Source organism: Pteronotus mesoamericanus, unplaced genomic scaffold (genome assembly GCF_021234165.1).
Source record: "Pteronotus mesoamericanus isolate MK-2021 breed Mesoamerican mustached bat unplaced genomic scaffold, CSHL_Meso_final contig_459, whole genome shotgun sequence".
NCBI classification, from domain to species: domain Eukaryota; kingdom Metazoa; phylum Chordata; class Mammalia; order Chiroptera; family Mormoopidae; genus Pteronotus; species Pteronotus mesoamericanus.
In genome coordinates this window covers 160,265-178,596 of record NW_026555169.1, presented here as the reverse complement: position 1 = coordinate 178,596, position 18,332 = coordinate 160,265, and the positions used below count along the sequence as shown (strand labels likewise).

The 18,332-nt window shown below is 35.7% G+C and overlaps 1 protein-coding gene across 4 annotated transcripts in view; it reads left to right on the top strand.

The window, feature by feature from the left end:
- Positions 1–18,332, top strand: part of LOC129074029 (zinc finger MYM-type protein 2) — a 115,189-nt gene that overhangs the window by 19,699 nt on the left and 77,158 nt on the right. For 3 of the 4 annotated variants that reach the window (XM_054577715.1, XM_054577717.1, XM_054577714.1), the window contains exons 3-6: positions 6,763–7,622; positions 12,302–12,587; positions 13,788–13,953; positions 14,964–15,176. In XM_054577715.1, coding sequence (XP_054433690.1) covers positions 6,773–7,622; positions 12,302–12,587; positions 13,788–13,953; positions 14,964–15,176 — 1,515 coding nt within the window. In that variant the 5' untranslated portion in view covers positions 6,763–6,772. The remainder of the gene's footprint in view (positions 1–6,762; positions 7,623–12,301; positions 12,588–13,787; positions 13,954–14,963; positions 15,177–18,332) is intronic. The other variant, XM_054577718.1, reaches the window with a different exon arrangement.

The window sequence follows — 18,332 nt, the reverse complement described above, 5'->3', positions numbered from 1 at the left end:
CTCTGGCTATTTGGGTGCCTGTTAGTCTTTTTCTTGCCTATTTGCTCTGTCCAGGACTTGTAGTACTGTATTGCGTTAAAGTGGTGAAAATGGGCAAAAGTGGGCATCAGGGCCTTGTTCCTAATCTTAGAGGGAAAGCTTTTGGTTTTTATTATTGAGTATGATGTTAGCTGTGGTTTTTTTCCATGTGTGACCTTTATCATGTTGCAGAAATTTCCCTCTCTTCTTAGTTTATTGTTTTTATCATGAAAGTATTTGGCGAAACAATTTTTTTTCTTTTTTGCTCCAGTTGAGATGATCATGTGTGTTTTCTTCCTTAGTCTATTACTTTAATTTTTTTATGTTGAACTACCATTGCATTCTGGGATAAATCCCTCTTGGCTGATATATAATCTTTTTACTATGTTTGTCAATTTCATTTGCTATTATTTTGTCGAGGATCTTTACATACATTTATGCATTAATTTACACATTCATAAGGAATATTGGCCTGTAGTTTTCTTGCAACATCTTCATCTGGATTTGGTATCAGGATAATGCTAGTCTCATAAAATAATTTAAGAAGTGTTTTTTCCATTTCAGTTTTTTGGGAAGAATTTGAGAGAGATCAGTGTGCATTCTTTTTTAAGTGGTTGATAGCATTTACCAGTGAAGCCATCTGTTCCTGGGCCTTTCTTTGTTGGGAGATTTTTGATGACTGATTTAATTTCCTTACTTGTTACAGTTCTATTCAGATTTTGCATTCCTTCTTCAGTCAGTTTTGGCGGTTTGTATATACTTAGGAATTTGTACATTATTATCTTGTTTATTCAATTTGTTGACATACAGTTGCTCATTGTATCCTCTAATGATTCTGTTTATTGCTGTAAAATTGATAGTGGTGTCATATTTGTAGTTATGATTTTAAAAATTTGAGATTTTTTTCTTAGTTTTTCAGAGTATCACCTTTACATTTTGTTGATTTTTTTCCTCTATTTTTTTTGTTTGTTTTTCTGTACACTAATCTTTATTATTTCATTTTTGCTAGTTTTGGGTTTTTGCTTTTTTTCTGATTTCTTAAGGCATAATGTTTATTGACTTGAGATATTTATAATGCAGTGTTAATAGCCTAGTTTCCTGTTCAGCACTCCTTCCATTGTATCTTAGGAATTTTGTTATGTTGTGTTTTTTGTTTTTTGTCTCAGATATTTCCTTATTTCTCTTGTGATTTCTTTTTTGACTCATTGGTTGTTTGTATGTTGTTTAATTTCTACCTATCTGTGATTTTTCACTTTTGCTTCTGTTAATTCATTTCTAGCTTTATTCCATTGAGATCAGGAAAAACAGTATCATTTTGATTCTGTTAAATTTATGAAGACTTGTTTTGTGGCTATCCACGTGGCTTATTTTGGTGAAGGTTCCATGTATACTTGAGAATAATGTATATTCTTTTGCTAAGTAGAGTACCTTATGTGTCTCATTGATTTATAGTGTTAAAGCCTTCTATTTCCTTATTGATATCCTGTGTGTTTGTTCTATCTACTATTAAAAGCAGAATATTGAAATCTCCAACTATGCATAGAACTGCATTTTTCCTTTTTAATCCTGACAATTTTTGCTTCATAAATTTTGGGACTGTCATTGTGTATAGAATTGCGACATCTTGCTGGAATGACTCTTTTATCAATATATAGTGTCCTTATTTGTCTCTTGTAACCTTTTATGACTTAAATTTTATTTTGTTGAATATTACTGTATTGATGTGAATTCTCTTTTTGTTACTATTTGCATGGATTATCTTGCCATCCTTCCACTTTCCACTGCTTTGTGTCATTATATCTTGAGTGTCTTCTAGACCACATAGAGATGGATCATGTTTCCTTAATCCAATCTGCCAGTCTCTGCCTTTTAATATAATTTAATCTGTTTACATTTAAAGTAATTATTAATAAGGAAGAAATTACTTTTGCCTTTTTGCTGTTTATTTTTCATATTCCTTGAATGCTCCCCCCCCCCCAATTTTTTCTGTTACTGCCTTCTTTTGTGTTTCATTATTTTTTTCTGGTGTACCATTCCCCTTTCCTAAGTAGTTTAAAATTATTTACTTAAAAATTTTTAAATTGATTTTTAGATAGAGGGAAAGGGAAACGTTTACTTGTTGTTCTACTTATTTATACATACTTTGGATGCTTTTTTTTTTTTTATTCTCGACACTATTACAGATGTTCCTATTACGCCCCAATCCCGTTCCGCTCCACACAACCCCGCTCCCTCCCTCTGCCTTCACCACATTGTTGTCTGTGTCCATGGGCCATGCATGTATGTGTGAGTGTTTTTTGGTTAATTTCTTCCAGTACCCCACAACACTCTCCCCTCTGAGATCTGTCAGTCTCTTCCGTGTAACCATGCCTCTGGTTTTATTTTGTTCATTAGATTCCACATATGAGTGAGATCATATGGTATTTGTCTTTGACTGGCTCATTTCATTTAACATAATATTCTCCAAGTTCATTCATGCTGTCGCAAAGGTAAGAGTTCCTGCCATTTTTTTTAACAGCTGTGTAGTATTCTGTTATTTAAATGTGACACATCTTTTTTATCCACTCATGTACTAAAGGACATTTGGACTGTTTCTAGGTCTTGGCTATTGTAAATAACGCTGCTAAAACATAAGGGTGCATATATTCTTTTTGATTGGGGTTTTAGGATTTTTAGAATATATTTTCAGAAGTTGGATTGCTGGGTCAAAAGGCAGATCCATTTTTAATTTTTTGAGGAAACTCCATGCTGTTTTCCACAGTGGCTGCACCGATCTGCATTCCCACCAACAGTGCACTAAAGTTCCCTTTTCTCCACACCCTCACCATCACTTGTTGTTTGTTGATTTATTTATGGTAGCCAGTCTGGCAGGTGTTAATAGCTTATTTTCCTGCTGAGCCCTGCTTTCATTGAAGTTATATCTCATTGTGGTTTTAATTTGATCTCTCTGATGATTAGTGTTAGTGAGCATTTTTTCAGATGTCTGTTGGCCGTTTGTGGGTTGGCTATTTCTTCTTTACTTAGCTCTATTTTTGGAGCTTTGATCTGTTTTTTCACTTGGGCCATAATTCTTTGTCCCAGCGCACCTGTTATGTTGGAAGAGGTGGAGCCTTAGAGTGGGGCAACCCAGGTTGCTGTGTTGAGGTGCTATATGTGGGGGAGGGGTCTGAGAGGGAACAATGCCACTTCCTCGGCTCTGAGCCTGCTTTCAGTTCACTTCCCCTGCTACCCATACTCAAATTAGGCCCTTCTAGTGCTGATTCCTGGATAGTTGGGTTTGTGTTATGTTGTAGGACTCTGTGGATCTCTCCAGCAAACTCTCCCGTGAGGCTGGGAGTTTCTCCTGCTGCTGCCTACTCCATTGTTTTTTTCAGCCAGAGGTTTTGAGACTTTTTTTTCCCTCACTAGAACCCTAGGTTGTGGGGGTTGGTCTCGCTCCCCAGCTGTTCCTTCTCATTTATCTGCATGCAAATGTGGGACCACCCGGACCGCCAGATGCTGCCTTGCCGCCTGTCCTCTTCACCCCGGCTGCCTGTCTCTGCCCTCCCACTGGTCTGGATGTTTGTTTCTACTTTAGCTCCTTGGTTGTTCGATTTCCATGCAGTTTGATTTTCTGGCAGTTATGGTTATTTTTTGTTTTTAAATTTGTTTTCCTTCTTTTGGTTGTGCCAGGAGGCAAAAACGTATCTACCTATACCTCCATCTTGGCCAGAAGTGAGAACTCATGATTTCTGATGGCAGGCATGTTTACCTTTTTTGGTATATTGATTTTCTCAAGTGCCAAAGACAGAGTCTTGCACATACTAGGTATTCTATAAATCTTTGTTGACTGCAATTAAAGAATGAATTGTTGGCCTTGGTGAGTTGTTGCTCTGTGTTTTTATATTTCATCTGATAGCATTTTTCCTCACCTATCTTGTTAAAGCCGCATTGGCCTTTATTCTGTTGCTTGAATTTACAAACCTCATTCCCTTTAGGCCTTTTTTTTTTTTTTTTTTTTTGCAGGAGCTGGAGTGGCCTTCCTCCAATTTTTCCACTGTTGAGTCTTTCTTGTCATTTTGGATTTCAGTGTAAATGTCACCTGCTCTCAAAGAGGTCTTCTCTTATCACCAAAGTAAAGTTACCTCTTTGTCACTGTGCTATCACTCTATTTTTTAAAAATTTAAATTTAGATTTGTTTTTAAAGATTTTATTTATTTACTTTTATAGAGAGGAGAAGGGAGGGAGAAAGCGAGAAACATCAGTGTGTGAGAGATACATTCACTGGTTGCCTCTACTGGGTATCTGGCCTGGAACCCAGGCATGTGCCTTGACCTGGAATCGACTTGGTGATCTTTTGGTTTGAAGGCTGGCACTAAGTCCACTGAGCCACACCAGCCAGGGCTAAATTTAGATTTAAAAGTAAGTGAGAAATCATGTTAAAAAATTTAAGAAAATTAAAACAGGCAGTGAACAGTTTCTTCGTCCCTATCTCCCATCTGCCGAATTGATAATTATATTAATGTCTTCATCCTTCCTGAGGCTCTTTATAGCAATATAAGCAAATGACAATATATATCAAGTAGTAAGTATTCCTAAATCGTCTTTTTTTTTGAAACTGGCCTAAGTAGCTTTATTAGAAATAGAATTACAACGGATTCAAGAGCTGGCATTGGGGCTTTTAAAGCCCCAGGTATTTTTAAACCAGTTTTTAATACCTGTACTACCACTGTTTCCTCATCTTCTCAGATAACCAACTGTTTAAAAATGAGTCTACCTTGCATAAACCAGTTCAAATTCTCATTCATCCCATCTACAAATTATGCACAATCTATACACCCTTCATTTTTTTCACCCTTCTAGTTGTTTTTTCTCCCTATTTAGTCTCTGAGATTAAGGTGATTCATGCTTGGTATTAGTTCTGCCATCTGTGTCTATAACCTTATCTTCTCCATCTGCTCAGGAACTTATTTTCTTTTTTTTTCTGGCTCTTTACTGTTAGCTCTTTGCCGTCTCTTTGGCTTTAGTACAACCCTGCATATGTAGTAGGTAGTCAGAAAATACTAGTTGAATGTAACAGTGGTGAAGAGTTGAAACTTCTGAGTTACAGATATCTGGGTGTGTGTGGCTTGGGCATGCTAGCTAACCTCTCTAAGCCACAATTTAAAAAAAAAAAATCCGTACTTGAGGGCATGCTTATTGATTTTAGAGAGAGGGAAGGAAGGGAGAGAGAGGGGGGAGAGATACGTTGATCAGTTGCCTCTTACCTACTTCCCTATGGGAACTGAACCTGCAGTCCGGGTATATGCCCTGACTGGACGTCGAACCTGCAACCTTTCCAGTTTCTGGGATGATGTGCCAACCAGCTGAGCCACACTGGCCAGGGCTAAGCCACAACATACTAATCATTAAAACGGGACAAATTTTATAGATATATGAAGGGTTGTTTTGAAGGTGTAACTAAAAAGTGGATTGTGTTTATTTCCTATAGCCTTTGTAGAAAATTATCACAAATTTGAGGGTAAACAAGTTTTCTGAAAACAACAGAAATTTTGTCTTTCAGAGTTTTGGAGGTTAGAAGTTGGAAATCAGTGACACTGGGCTCAAATCAAGGTGTCGGCAGGATTATGACAAGAAAGGGAAGCTGTAGGGGAGAATCCACTCCTTGCCTCTTGATTCTGGTGACTGCCAGCATTCCTTGGCTGCATCACTCAGTCTCCTCTAATCTGCCTCTATGGTCACACTGTCTTCTCTTGTGCCTGTAATCTCCCTCTACCTTTCTTTGATAAAGACACTTATAACTGCATTTAGGGCCCACCCAGATAATCTCATTTTTAAATCCTGAGTCATATCTTCAGACCCTTAAAGAAAAAAATACATATATGTGTGTGTGTACACACACACACACACACACACACACACACGTTTCAGGGATTAGGATTTGATATCTTTTTTTTTTTTTTTAAAGTTTTATTTTTAGAGAGGGGAAGAGAAGGAGAGAGGGAGGGAAACATCAATGCGTGGTTTTTTGCACGCCTCCCCTGCTGGGGACCTGGCCTGCAACCCAGGCATGTGCCCTGCTCTGGGAATCAAACTGGCAACCCTTTGGTTCTTAGTCCCTCGCTCAATCCACTGAGCCACACTAGCTAGGGCAGATTTGATATTTTTGAGCGTCATTATTCAGAATTATATGTAGGTAAAGCACATTGCATAGTGCCTGGGAGGTAAACATTTAAGCTTTTTGGATAGTGTCAAGAAAGATTTCAGATTCCCAGAAGGATTTAATCATACAGTTACGTGGGAGCAGGGAGTATGAGAAAGGATTTAATTAAAAAGAAAAAGATGAGATAAAGGAAATTAGGGACTAGGCATATCATTTTATTTAATACAGATGGATAAATGTATAGAGCAGGGATTCTTATTGTCCTGCTCAAATGTGTGTAAGTGGGTTTATCTATTTTTAGTGTTAGTTTACAGGATGAATAGTGTAATGGAAAGGAGGTGGTGGAAGTGGTAATATTACTGCTGAAAATTGAATAATTACCTTTCTTTTTATATTGCTAGAGGTTCACATGAAATGATTAGTGAATAAGAGAAGATCACAGAATGGATATCAGACTTTTCCTGGATATTAGATAAGAGTCATTCTCATTTAGAATAAAAAAGAAAGTAAGGGTACTTTAAAAATTTCTTTCAATTAAGAGTAACATAAAATGTCATGTACTGACATTTGTATTATTTTTCTTTTTTCTCTCTCCTTAACAGGTTCCTTGGCATGGACACAGGTTCAGTGGGAGGACTAGAATTGACTGATCAGACTCCTGTTTTATTAGGGAGTACGGCCATGGCAACTAGTCTTACGAATGTTGGAAATTCATTCAGTGGTCCACCTAATCCTTTAGTTTCTAGGGCTAATAAATTTCAGAACTCATCAGTGGAAGATGATGATGATGTTGTTTTTATCGAACCTGTTCAACCTCCCCTTCCTTCTGTACCAGTGGTAACTGATCAAAGAACCATAGCATTTACATCATCAAAAAATGAAGAACTACAAGGAAATGATTCCAAGATTCTTCCTTCCTCAAAAGACTTGGCTTCTCAGAAGGGAAATGTAAGTGAGACAATTGTCATTGATGATGAAGAGGACATGGAAACAAATCAAGGGCAAGAGAACAATTCTTCCAATTTTATTGAACCTCGGAGACCTCCTGAGACTAAAAATAGAACCAATGATGTGGATTTCTCCACTTCCAGTTTTTCAAGAAGTAAGGTAAATGCAGGAATGGGTAATAGTGGCATCACCACAGAACCAGACTCTGAAATTCAGATTGCTAATGTTACAACCTTAGAAACAGGTGTAAGCTCTGTGAATGATGGCCAATTAGAAAATACTGACGGGCGAGATATGAACCTAATGATTACACATGTAACATCACTGCAGAATACGAACTTGGGAGATGTCTCTAACGGCCTGCAGTCAAGTAATTTTGGTGTTAATGTACAAACATACACCCCATCTTTAACTTCACAGACCAAGACTGGAGTAGGACCTTTTAATCCTGGTAGAATGAATGTGGCAGGCGATGTATTTCAGAATGGAGAATCTGCAAGTCATCATAGCCCTGGTAAGCTAAGAGTGATCTCTCACCTCATGTAAATGAATTTGAACTTTGGTTGAGGCTTTTTCTCTTGTAGTAATTGGTGACATCTTGGTTACTTTATTCATGTAATATTAACTTCTAAGTTTGAAATCTTAGCTAATAAGAGATGTGAAACCATATACAGTATTTCTCCACAATTATCAGAAAGTAAATAAGAAACTTATGTCTAAAGGATTTTAAAAAAATACTCATTATATTCACCACCACTGAATTCTAAGAGTCTGGCATCTTATTTGTCATGTACTTACTTTTTGCTAGTATATTTTTAGTTGTATTGTTTTAATATGTAAACAACCAAAAGATAAATAGCACACTTAAGGTACAGTATAATAAGGTATAATTGCACTTAAGATTTATTTTACTTTCTCTGTGTTTAATTTTGACTGTCTTATCTGATTTAAATTTTTACTCATTAGCTTTTTATTGTATTTTTTATATTCAAAGGTTGTAAAGGTTTTCTGCGGGCTGCTTTGTTCTTTGAAAACATTATAAGAATTCTAGGTTTCTCATGACCATATCCCTTCTCTTTCACCTGCCCCCAAGCCAGTTTGTGTGTCTGCCTCTGTCTCTGTCTTACTCTTTTATCATTTTAGGCTCATTATCAGCTTTATCAATCCAGGAGTTGTGAAGAAAATAAGAAATGATTAAAACTTAGACACTGTAGAATGCTTTATGAAGTGCTAGTCATTTTTTTAAAAAAATTTTTGTTTACAAGAATAATGTCTCATTATTAAAGAATGTTTGGAAAATCTATAATTAAAAAGTGAGGGAGGCTTGCTAGCATGGCTTAGTTGGTTGAGTGTTCCTGCAAAGCAAAAGGTTGCCATTTTGATTCCTGGTCAGGGCACATGCCTGTGTTGCTGGCTGTTGGGGCGTGTGCAAGAGGCAACAAATTGATATTTCTCTTGTACATCAATGTTACTCTTCCTCTAATTCTCCCTCCCTTCCCCTCTTTCTAAAAATAACTAAAATCTTAAAAAGAAAAAAAAGAGGGAAAATGTGCCCTATAGGCTTATTAACTAAATAGCCATGCTTTGAGTGGGTGTGTTTCAGTCTTTTTTCCTTTGATTTTTTTAACTTGGTTAAAATGCACCTCTGTATAATTTTGTTTATGGGTTTCCCACATTGTATTTTCTCTTATTACTAACATTTCTACCAAAAAAGTTTTAATGGCTGCTAATGAATGGGTGTGAATTTGCCTTTTCCCATATTTGCTGTTGTAGATCTATGATGAACATCTTTGTTCAAATTTCTGATTATTTCTTTAGAGTGTATTCCTAGAAATGAATTTACTAGGCCAAAGGATATTACTGTTCTTGTCCTCCTAGAAATTTTTGGTTTAGAAAGATATGTGGTTAATAGTGGTTTTGGAAGAAATGTTTCTTACTACTGAGTTTTGAAAATTTTTCATGCCTTTGAAGACCCTTTGTGTGTGCGTGTGTGTGTGTGTGTGTGTGTGTTTGTGTTTGTAGGGCATTAAGTTGCAGAAATATATTGTCATATTGCCTTCCAGAAAGTTCTTGTCAATTTATACTACTACTAGGTGTATATTAAAGTGTTTCTCATTGTAACCTGGAAGCTCACATAAAAGTTTAAGAAATGCTAATGCTCAAATTAGTTTTAAAATGGCTATTTTGTCTTTTTTGTTATTTACATTAAAAACATAAGAGTATTAAAAAGTAAATAACAGTTAATCTCACCTTTTGAGATTGGTACATTTAAGTCTAGTCTGAACGCAGGGGTGTCCCAATGCATGCAGTCCAGATGGCTATGAATGTGGTCCAACACAAAATCGTAAATGTAGTTACAACTTTTTTCTTTTTTTTTTGCTTATCAGTTTTTATTAGTGTTTTTGTATTTAATGTGTGGCCCAAGACAACTCCTCTTCTTCCAGTGTGGCTCAGAGATGCCAAAAGGTTGGACACCCCTGGATAGTATCGGTATAGTTTTGCAAACTCTCCCCTCCTCCTATTCCTTTAAATACCTAGCAATAAATCTTGAACTTCTGACCATGTTAAGTATGTTTGATTTTGTTAATTCTCTAATTAGCTCAGTTCCAGGTTATACATAAATAACTACTATGAATATTCTTATACATGTATCTGAGAGATACATATTTATATAGGAATATTGCTATGTCAAAGAGACATACTGTAAGAGTTCTGTTTCTTTTTACTCAAACACAAGGGAATGTAAAGTACTCATCAGGACAGCTAAACAGATGCACCTGCTGCTTTTGCATTTATGAATTAGCTCTTGTGTTTATGTGCTATTTTCATTAGTAATAGAGAGTCATAAAATCTTGGCTATGTGTACTGGCTCTTGGACTCATTATACTACTCTTCCATGATGTCTTTTGTATAAAATAGAGGGCTTAAATGAAATGACTAGTCCCTTCTATTCCTAAAAGTCTTCTGGTGTTGGAGGATGTGAAAATTTGAAAATAGGGGAAATGTAAGAGCTGAAATGTGGATAAATGGAGCCATTGCATTGTTTATGCAGGACCTAAATCTAAACTGAAAATAAAAGCACAGTTATTTTTCAGGGTCAAGTTAATAGATGCTCTTAAGTTTAAATAGGTTCCTTTAAGTATATGAAGTCTGTCCAGAAGGTATCCAGCCATATAATATGAAAAATAGAGACATTTATTGAAGAAGATACAAGAAACATTGTACATTGGACAATGATGCTTAAGTCCCCTTCAACGTAGGCACCTTGGGACCTCACACAGTGCTTCCAGTCACCATCAACTGCCCTGCTGTATTTCCCTGAATCTCATCAATGGTCTGAAATCGCTTCCCTTTCAAAGGTGATTTTAGTTTTGGGAAAAGCCAGAAGTCACAGGGCACCAAATCTGGACTGTAGGGAGAGTTGAGTCACCTGTGTGATTTGTCGTTTCACCAAAAAACCTGCACAAGACATGATGCATGAGCGGGTGTGTTGTCATCACGAAGCTACCAATCACCATTTGCCCATAGCTGTGGCCTTCTGAATCATTCAGACAGTTTCCTTGGAGGAATGGTCAAGCTTAACACAAAATCTGATACAGATTGATGGCTCTACTCACTCGGTCATTTTGAATGCAATGGTGGTCACACAGTACACGTGCTCACTCAATGGTGCCTACTGCCCTCACTGACTAGTACAGTGAAGTCATCATTGTTCATGCATGCTCATTCCAGTCCACTCTCCTTGGTTGCCAGGTTACATTGATCTTGCACAACCCATTCTTGTTATATTAATGATGGCTGGACTTTTTCCGGACAGGCCTCGTGTACGCAAGGGATAAGCCTACAAAATTGAAGGTCCTAAGGAACCAGTATTTGTGTTGCAAAAACCTGTTCCTTCTAGTGTATGTTCAAACATAATTTTTGATTGAGGTCTTGCAGAAGGTAAAATTGCCAATTCTTTCAGTGATTTACTTTCTTTGTCTTCATTAGTATTGTTACCCATTTTTAAAACTGCAGTTAAGGATTTAGAATGCACTGTATATTTTTTGTATAAAGTATAGATATTTTTTGGTTGGGGGGATTGTGAAATACAGTAAAATTTTAATAGCTGCGTGTAGCCTGTTGAAACCATTAGGTTGTGGACTGGTCAGAACTAGGAAATTGCTTTCTTCAAATTTTTATTGTGAAGAAGTTTTCCTGAGCTCTGGATATAATTATTTGTACATATTATGGAAGGAAAATAATGGTTTATCATATAGAAGGGCAGCTTTTTATGTATGGAAGTTTAAAATTCAGAAGAAACTAGAAAGGAAAAAAATCATATCTAAATAGTATAAATTAGAAGTGATGACCTAAAAAGTTTCACAATGAAAAAAGATTATGATTTTGGTAGTGTAATGAGAGGTCTGTGGTACTATAACTGCAGTAAGCTGGAGACTGAAGCTAAGTATGAATGCAGCTCACTAGTAAAGGAAGACAGGTGAATAACTGCACTCCAGTGTTAATGTGACGTGTGCCTTCAATTCTGTGCTGTGTTCAAACTGTTGGCAGTGGTAGAGTAATAAGTTGGATTGGTTACTGTATGTTGACTTAATGTCATTTCTGTGTAACACTTTTAATTTCTTTACTATTATGTGGTACAACTAGAGACCACGGAACTAGATGTATATATGAAAAAACTGTTCTTAAAAAGATGTTTTGAATATAATTGCGTATAAACTTTAATAGACCTGCATTATATTTGTCAAAGATTCTGGTTGGTCAAGATTTTATTATACTTCTTTGTTGATGTATGTGTTTCTTGCTTACAGCAATATTCTGCAAATTAATTCTTCCTATTTAATAACTAAAGGCTAATATTTTTTAGTGCTTCCTATATGCTAGTTACTATGGCTTATTACATGTATTATCTCATTTAATGTTTAACATTCATATGATGTTGGTACCATTTCCAGTTTAGAGAAGAGTTAGGTACAGAGTTTAAGTAACTTCCATGACTAGTAAGTGATAGAGCCTGAATGTCAACCAGTCATTCTTACTCCAAAACGTCTGTCCTTAACCTCTCTGTTGTGTTGCTGCCTTATTAATTCCTATATTTGTACAAAATGGAAGTTAAAGCTGTTTCTCTGATACAGATTTCAGTGTGTGAAAATACTTATTTCATTACTCTTTTGTGTGCATTTTGTTTTTAAGATTCTTGGATCTCTCAATCAGCTTCATTTCCTCGAAATCAGAAACAGCCAGGGGTGGATTCTTTATCACCAGTGGCCTCGCTTCCTAAACAGATTTTCCAGCCTTCTGCCCAACAGCAGCCTACTAAACCAGTTAAAGTCACTTGTGCAAACTGCAAAAAACCTTTACAAAAGGGACAGACAGCTTATCAACGAAAAGGATCTGCTCACCTCTTTTGTTCTACGACCTGCCTTTCCTCCTTCTCTCACAAGCCTGCTCCAAAGAAACTCTGTGTTATGTGTAAAAAGTAAGGTTTACTTTTTAACATAATTCCGTACGGTAGAATATTGGTGGTATAATATTTTAGGAAAATTGTTAGAGTCCTAGAGATGAAATACTGTGTTTTAAAAATTGATAAGCAAATTGATTGAATCTTAAAGCCAACTGAAAGTTGTAATGATTTTGGAGGGTTCTCTCTCAAGCCCAGATGGCTTTTGATTAAAAGACTTTTTATTTGGATAGGTTTTGAGGTTGACCTTGTAATTAATTTTGTCTGTAATCGCTACCTGACTCCTTGAATTTGTAAAAATACATTCTTATTTATGTTATTAATAAGATAATTGTTAAGCACTTTCTATATGACTAGTTCTTTATTAAAACAGGTAAAGTTTTAAATTGTCTTCATATTAAGATTTAAAATTGACAAGTCTTTGGATTTTATGTGTTTATGTGTGTTTTGAATATTAAGTCATTGGAATGCTCACTTGTTTCAAGACTCAGATACCAGTTTTTTTGACAGCCCCGGAGAGGTTGGATGCTCTCTTCTGCCAATTTTTAGGTCTGACTTCACTGGTTAAAAATGAGTAGGATATGATATATTATGTGCAAGGTCAAACCAAGTGGATTTTCTTGTACCATCTTTTGGAGCAGCCAAAGTTTCTGAAGATATTTTTGATCTTAGAGCTCTAGAAATGTCGTAGTGCTTTGTACGAGTTTAATAAAGTCAAATATTGTAACAGTTGTTATACACGATTTTAGATTGCTTTAAAGTAATAGATTTCTTAGATTGCTTTAAAGTAGTAGACTTAAATGCTGCAATGTAGGATCTTGACATTGAGAATTAAAGATAAACTTCAAAGGTTATCAGTAATGTCAGAGAGTTGTATAGAATGGTAGGTGGGGTTATTTTTGTCATGTTCCAGTGACCTAGATATCTCATGCTTTCAACTTACCCAGGGAAGGGGAATTGAATATCAGGTATTGTAAATTTATACTTCAGTAAATTGGGCCTTGACATTAAACTCTATGGAAATGATACTAGCCATTTTGTTTTTTAAAGTGTTACCAATATCTGAAAGCCTTGTTAGGAGTTTAATGATAAATTAGGTAGTGGCAAGGATTTAATAGTATAAAATAGTTTTGTTTCTGTAGAAATTAAAAATGTCAGTTTTTACTCGTTTATTTTTTAAAATAAAATTTTACTTTAAGTTGTTTCTCTTATTTTCAGAGATATAACTACAATGAAAGGAACCATTGTTGCTCAAGTGGACTCAAGTGAGTCCTTCCAGGAGTTCTGTAGTACGTCTTGTCTGTCTCTCTATGAAGATAAACAGAATCCTACTAAAGGAGCTCTAAATAAGTCAAGATGTACAATTTGTGGTAAACTAACAGAGGTTTGTATTTTTGTGCTTTATCACTTAGGTCTAACTAACAAATATTTTTAACTTTATTTAACAGTTGTACTCTTTTATCGGTGTATATTTCTTTAAAAGTGAGGATATATAAAATTGATTTGATAACTATCCCATTATGTAATCTCATTCTCTTATAGTGAAAATGATTTAGAAAAAATTAAAATGTAATATAATATGAATTGACTTTTTTCCTGAGGTTGGGAGCACTTATATACAAAACCACAGTGTATAAGCCAAAAGAATGACTAAATAAGTAGTAAGACAATCTTGCTTAAGAAGTAGAATAGTGGCCCTGGCCAGTGTGGCTCAGTTGGTTGGAGCATTGTTCTATAACTGAAAGGTTGCGGGTTTGATGCCTCCTTCCGGCGCATATGATCCCGGGTCCAGGGGCATAACATTCCTCTTTTGGGTGCATACAAGAGGCAGCCAATTGATGATTCTCTTTCACATCCATGTTTTCTCTCCTTTTCTCTCTCCAAAAAGCTATGAAGAAATGTCCTGGGGTGAGGATTAAAAAAGGATTAGAATAAGTGGAGTGAATTTTTTTGGCAATTTCACATTGTTAATAATGGTATTAAAATGTTTGCATTTGATTAAAAAAAAGTGTGTGAACATTCATGATGTGAATGATTTATAACATTGGTTCTTTCTCCTCCTTTTTGTAAAGCAGTGCACTTTTATAGTTCCTATTGGATTTACCTAAAGATTTATAGTCTCTTTGTTTTAGAAGTTTTGTACTAACAGCAACCAAAGTGGGTTATTTCCTATTTTTACATACCTCTAGAGAAGTTTGTAGTTACATCACTAGTGGTCCTCCCTGCATTATACATGTATTTGTTGTGTATATAAAGATAGTTCAAGGAATAATTCCGTAAGCCTGCCACAAAGAAAATTATTGAGTCATTTTTTTTTTTTCTGTTGAAGTATCTTGTTATTTGGCTACCTGTCATACTCATTTGTTTTTTAAAATTTTGTTCTTTTTCTTTTAGATTCGCCATGAAGTTAGCTTTAAAAATATGACTCATAAGCTGTGCAGTGACCACTGCTTTAATAGATACAGAATGGCCAATGGTCTGATAATGAATTGCTGTGAACAGTGTGGAGAGTACCTACCCAGCAAAGGTGCTGGAAACAATGTCCTGGTGATTGATGGTCAGCAGAAAAGATTTTGCTGCCAAAGTTGTGTTAGTGAATACAAACAGGTAATTTGTGATCTGATCAAAACCAGCCATTCTTCTTAATGTGTTGTAAATGGCTCTCATCATTTTACTCTATCAGCATGTATTAACCACATTTGTCTTGTAATCTTACTTGATTCCATTATTGTCTTCACATCTTGGAAATGAAATATCTAAAATGAATACTTGCAGATTATTGTATATAAACTTGTAATTTTTATAGATAAAGGTAAATGAATGGTACCAGAGTGATTCCTCTTTGGAGTTTTCTTTTTTGGGTGATTGGAACGGTTGCAAATATGATTTTTCAAATTGTTAAAGCTTAGCTTAGGATTGATTACCTCACTTATTTTTTTTATTTTTGTAGGTTAACTTTGATTTTAAGGCTTTTTTGATTTAGTTTATTTTTGAATTTATGCACATGGTTCGAAAGTAAAATGTACATAAAAATACATACTTGGCGAAATCCAGCTCCCATTTCTGTCTTCTCATTCTTTATAGGTATCAGTGTTCAGTTCTTACTATTTTTATGTTTTCTCTTCTGTCTGAAAAATTATGAAAATATGTAATTCATTCTTAGTTTCTCTTTTTTTCTATCCAAAGGGCAGCATACAGTATATAGTGTACTGTACCTCCTAGTTTTCACTTCATTGTCTATGTTGGAAATCATTCTGTATCTTCATATGTAGACTGTCGTCCTTTTTATGGCTGCACAGTTAAATTTTCACAAATTTTGTGAGCCAATTATTAAAAACACCTATTATTAAAAATTAAATTATAGAAACTTTTTACATTGTATTTGTATTAGTCTTCTAGGGCTGTCATAACAAAATACCAAAGACAGGAAGCCTCAAACAATAGAAACTTATTTGCTAAAAGTGCAAAATGAGGAGTTTTTCCTGGTGGTTTCTGGTGAGGTTGTTCTTCTAGACTTGTAGATAGCTAAACTAATGCCTTCCTAAAGGCCCTATTCCAAATACAATTTTACTAGGGATGAGGGCTCCAAGATACGAATTTTGGGGGAACATAATTGAGACCATTACATTATTGAGAAAAAAGGAAATACTCAAAACTTAACACTTCTATACACTTACTGTATTACCTGTGCTCTTAAGGTCATTTCCAACTACTGTATTTGTATGATGGAAATATATATAATGTGCTTCTGTGCATTTTTTCCCCATCTCAGGTTCAGTTTTGGGTTAGTCACTTGAATTAGCCATAGTGGGAGTATTTTCCTGGCAAATGCTGCAAATTATGGTGTATTCGCTCACATCCCAAGAGCTGCGGTTAATCACATACAAGACAACATTGGGCCGTATACTAGTTTACTTAATCACTTTGTCAGTGATGGTTTTGGGGTTATTTCCAATCTTTTACTGTTACAAAAAATAGTTGGTAAATAACCTGTTACATACATTCTCGACTGTGTATTTGAGGAGGTGTAGTTTCAGGGTAGACTTTTAGAAGCAGGATTGCTTGGCCAAAAGTAAATGCATATGTTAGTTTGTTAGGTATTAATTAAATTTCCCTGTGTTAGAGCTGTACCAGTTTGCATTCTTTTCAGTAATGTGGAAGTGTCTGTCTGTCCATAGCCTCTCCAACAGAGAAGATTAACATATCATTCCTTTTACTAGGAATGATGATGAGTTTTATTATATTTCAGAGGTAATTGTTTTCTCTGTGAATTGTTTACATCTTCTACTCATTTTTTGTTGCTTGGGTTTTGATCTTTTTTTCCCCCCATTAAATTCAACATTTATTTTAATGAACAAAATTCATTGGTAATTTGCCCTGGCTGATGTGGCTCAGTGGATTGGTTGAGTGCTGGCCTGCAAACCAAAGGGTCACTGGTTTGATTCCCAGTCAGGGCACATACCTGAGTTGCAGGCCAGGTTCCCTGTGGGGAGTGCTTGAGAGGCAACCACGCAGTGATCTTTCTCTCCCTCTCTCCTCCTCTCTAAAAATCAATAAACAAAAAAATAAAATTCTTAAAAATTCATTGGTAATTTGTTCATGAAACAGTTAATTGACCATCTACTATGTTGCAGGTACTGTTCTGGCTGCTGGGAATTGTAAAGTAGACAAATAGTTCCTGCTTTCATAGGATTTGCATTGGGGAGGCATATTTCAGATTCATTAATTTAGAGGAGTCTGTAATGGCGATGGAAAGGATCAGATTAATGATAATCTCCAGGACTCAGTATAATGTTTGATGTTGATACTTTTGGTACTAGTGCTGACTTTAGTGGTCTGGTTTAAAATCCTGGCCCCACCAATCATCCAGGCGAATTAACTTCCCAGTGCCTGGCCTCATTTTCATCCTGTGTAAAGTTGTAGAACTAGTAATGCCTGTCTCGTACTGTTACTAAAAATAATCAAATCTAAGTCTTTTGATTTTTAAGATCCTACTTCAAGAAACTGTGTATTATCCCTGGCTGGGTTGCTCAGTTGGTTAGAGCATTAGCCTGATATTCCAGGCTTGTGGTTTTGATACCCTGGTTGGGGTATATACAGGAAGCAACCAGTAAATGCATAAATAAGTAGAACAGCAAATTGATGTTTCTCTCTCCCCCTTTCTCTCTCTGAAATCAATAACACACACCCCCCCCCCCCCCCCACGCCGTCCGCCCCTTACCCAACTTGATTAAAAAACAAAAAACTGATCTCCAGCAGGCCATTTGTGCTCTTGCCTAATGACTTTCTCTTACGTCAAAGGTAGCTACTAATTGTGACTTCTAACTTCATGGTTTGACTTGTTTATAAAACTTTATGTAAATGGCATTAATATGTGATGGGATTCATCCATGTTATGTATAACTGTGATCTGGTGCTTATATAAATTTTTTGTCACGTAGAATTTTAAATTTTAATATTGTCAGACTTAACACTTTTCTCTTATGGCTTCTGGATTTTGCTTCCCCTCCTCCCCTCCCAGGCTACAAAGGAATACTTTTGATGTTTTCTTGTAATGTTTGTAAGGCTTCATTTTAATGTTTAAATAATTTGAAGTTAACCCATTATTAGATCATTAACCCATTTGAAGTTGATTCTGGTCTGTAGTGGAGTTCAGAGTCAAATAGTCTGATACCAAATGACTAACCTTGAAACTCAGCATCCTCAGGATCTTTTTGAGGTCCGTAGAGCAAGGGATTTCATTTCCCTTGTTATATTAGTGTT